The following is a 3,010-nucleotide window of genomic DNA, read 5'->3' as shown; positions in this document are numbered from 1 at the left end:
GTGGGGGGAGAGGGGGGAGAAGACGAACCAAAGAATGTGTATGCATATATGCATAACCCATGGTCAAAGACAATAGGGTGGTAGAGGCCTGCGGGAGGGGGGAGGGCTATAAGGGGTCAATGGGAGAAAATAAGGGAACATATGTAATACTTTCAACAATAAAGATTTAATTTAAAAAAAGGGTGAGATTGAAAAGTTTGACATTTATGTAAAAGTCCAATTTGTGTAAATAAAAAAGCTAGCCTATGTGTTTTCGAACCTTTCTAGAAATATGTAATTAGTTAATTCTAGATAAGTTTATAATGTCAAAATCCCCTTTCAAAAAGAAAAAATAATATCACTGTTAATTTGAAAAATAAAACTTACTTTAAAGAAGAAATTATAAGAGAACCATTTTTTTCTATTTTGGATAATATATAATTTTTATGTAACATATAAAACATTTAACATTTGTTATATGTTTGGTTATGTCTTTGCCTAGCTTACTGTATTCAACTGTTTTAACCTAATAGAACCACATACCTTTACTCATTCATAAAATGTTCTGAACCTGCACAAATTTCATTACTCTTGATGAGCACCGAATTGGATTAATCTTCTGGGGTTGCCTCAGAAAGCTTTATAATTTTGTTTGACTTAATTATATGGCTGGGGTGGAGCGAGGAGCAGGAGGGCATGGGGTAATATTAATATACCTCTAAGGTTGCACATTAATTTAAATAATAAGCAACAATGGCTGCTATAAAAATCAAAATCTTATTGTCCAAAATCTTTATAATCAAATTAAAAATTGTCCCAGAAGTTATACTGTTAGTAGTTAAACTAAATATAAGCTTTATTGACTGTTAGGTGTATTGTGGGTGAATTCCTGTGGCTAGAGGCCCTTAACTTTTGAACTTCCAGGCACTTAAGTGGGAGAAGAGAAAACAAAACAAAACAAAACAAAACAAAAAAACAAATAAGAAAGCCTCCCTTGGAAAGAATATAAATTAAGATACCAATAAAGGATTAGTGAATGCTTCACTTTCTTAGTACGTTCACCAACATTTTTCTCAGTGAATGCTTCACTTTCTTAGTACGTTCACCAACAATATGCCACATGTTTGTGCTGAAATGCCATTTGGAAACAGTATTGAAATGATATAAATGAATATATTTCTAAGACTAGCTATGACCTAGCTAGTCTTTTTTTTTTTTTTTTAACCTAGCTAGTCTTTATTTTTCTACATAAGTTTAGGTAGACTTACTTCCTGGTTATTAATTTTAGCCAATAAAATATATATATTTTAAATTATTTAATGGCTTCACTCACTGAAATGAAGAGATTCAAATGTACCCTGTTCTTAGTTATTCAGCATCAGCTGCCTGACATTACTAATTCATTAGACTGCCCCGGAAGTGACTTACTGTTTGAATTCTGTGGGAACCCAGGCAGGGAGGATGGACCGTTCATTCCGGGGAGAAGGACCGGAGGAAGCCCCGGGAGTCCCGGGTAGGCAGCCGGGAGGCCGATGCCGTGGAGGGGGCCGCTGTCCACCATGCTGGGCTGCTGCACCGCCAAGCCCAGCACATCTGACGCCTTCTTGATCCGGTCCAGTTCTTGCTGCGCCATCAGCTGCCGAACGGTGGTCGGAGCCAAGTAATCCTTCTCCCGGTCCAGCTGGCTGCCCACGGTCTCCCTCACCTTCGCGATGTGCTGTTTGGAGAAGATGTGATCTCGGATGGACAAGCGGGCGGAATACTTCACCCCGCACAGCGTGCACTCGGGCTTGGTGCCTTCGGTCCCGCTCTGATTGATCATGAACGGCTTCCCGATGTTGATTTTAAATTTCTTCTCCTTGGCCCGTGCGTTCTGGAACCACACCTGGACCACGCGCTTGGGCAGGCCGATCTCGTTGCCCAGCATCTCGCACTCCTGCATGGTGGGCGTGCGGTAGTCCCCGAAGCACGCCTTGAGGACCTTGAGCTGCAGGTTGCTCATCTGAGTCCGGAAACGCTTGTGCCCCGGGCGGTCGTTGTTTTTGGATTTAAAAGGGTTGCTGGACCCAAAAGGATTTGGGGAACTCGGGTCAGCGATGCTGGACGTTTCACTGCGGTCGGCGTTGTCATCGGGGTCATCCGTGATGTAAAAGCTTTGGTCGTGGTCACCGTCTTTGTCGTTGAAATGCATGGAGGGGCTGGTGAGGGAGAAGAGGAATTTCTCCTCGCAGACCTCTGCGGTGGGTGTGGTTGCTGCTTTTGGCAAAGCGTCAAGAGTTTTGGGCTCTTTCGGCGACAGGGCCGGCTTCCCGTCTCCGGAACCGCCCAGGGTGCTTTCCACCTCGGCGTTGCCCTCGTCGCCCGTGGTGGCGTCGCTGATGGCCGTGTTGATGGACGACGTCTCATCGAAATCGGTCTTGCTCTGGTCGTACCCGGCCTCGGCGGGAGGGGCGCCCAGGTTCTCCCCGTCCTCGGGGCCCTCGGCTTTGAAGGAAGAAGGGCTGAGCAGGTTCTTGGGGGACAGCTCGGCCGTCTTGCTCACGGGCGTGGACACGGTCGAAGCCAACTCATTCTCGCTCGACAGGTCGATTTTAGTGAGCGGCAAAGACGGGTAGTCAAAGTAGATGTATTTCTGGGGGCTCTCCCCGCCCTCGTCCGCCGCTATCAGAGGGCTGGGGGGCAGGCTGTACCCCGCCTGCTTCCCCTCGTTCCAGTGCCGGGAGCGGATGTGGCTCTCCAGGGCCGACTTGGCCTTGAACAGGGCGCGGCAGAAGGGGCACCGCTTGTGCGACTGGGCCGGCCCCACGGCCCGGAACTGGCCTTTCCGCTCCCGGGCGCGCGTGTTCTGGAACCAGACCTGCACCACGCGTTTCTTCAGCCCCACCTCCCGCGCGATGTGGTCCAGCATTTTGCGGGTGGGGTTGGAGTCCAGCAGGTACTTCTCGTAGAGGATCTCCAGCTGCTCGGGCGTGATGGTGGTCCGCAGGCGCTTGTCGCGGTGCTGGTCCTCGCCGCCGGGGCCGCCCTCCTT

General features: G+C 48.3%; 1 protein-coding gene across 1 annotated transcript in view; it reads right to left on the bottom strand.

Moving 5' to 3' along the window:
* Nucleotides 1–3,010, bottom strand: part of ZFHX4 (zinc finger homeobox 4) — a 196,756-nt gene that overhangs the window by 16,529 nt on the left and 177,217 nt on the right. The window contains exon 17 of the mRNA XM_015566291.1: nt 1,408–3,007. Coding sequence (XP_015421777.1) covers nt 1,408–3,007 — 1,600 coding nt within the window. The remainder of the gene's footprint in view (nt 1–1,407; nt 3,008–3,010) is intronic.

Source organism: Myotis davidii, unplaced genomic scaffold (assembly GCF_000327345.1).
Source record: "Myotis davidii unplaced genomic scaffold, ASM32734v1 scaffold200, whole genome shotgun sequence".
NCBI classification, from domain to species: Eukaryota; Metazoa; Chordata; class Mammalia; order Chiroptera; family Vespertilionidae; genus Myotis; species Myotis davidii.
Note: the sequence above shows the minus strand (reverse complement) of the source record. Positions and strands in the feature narration are given on the sequence as shown.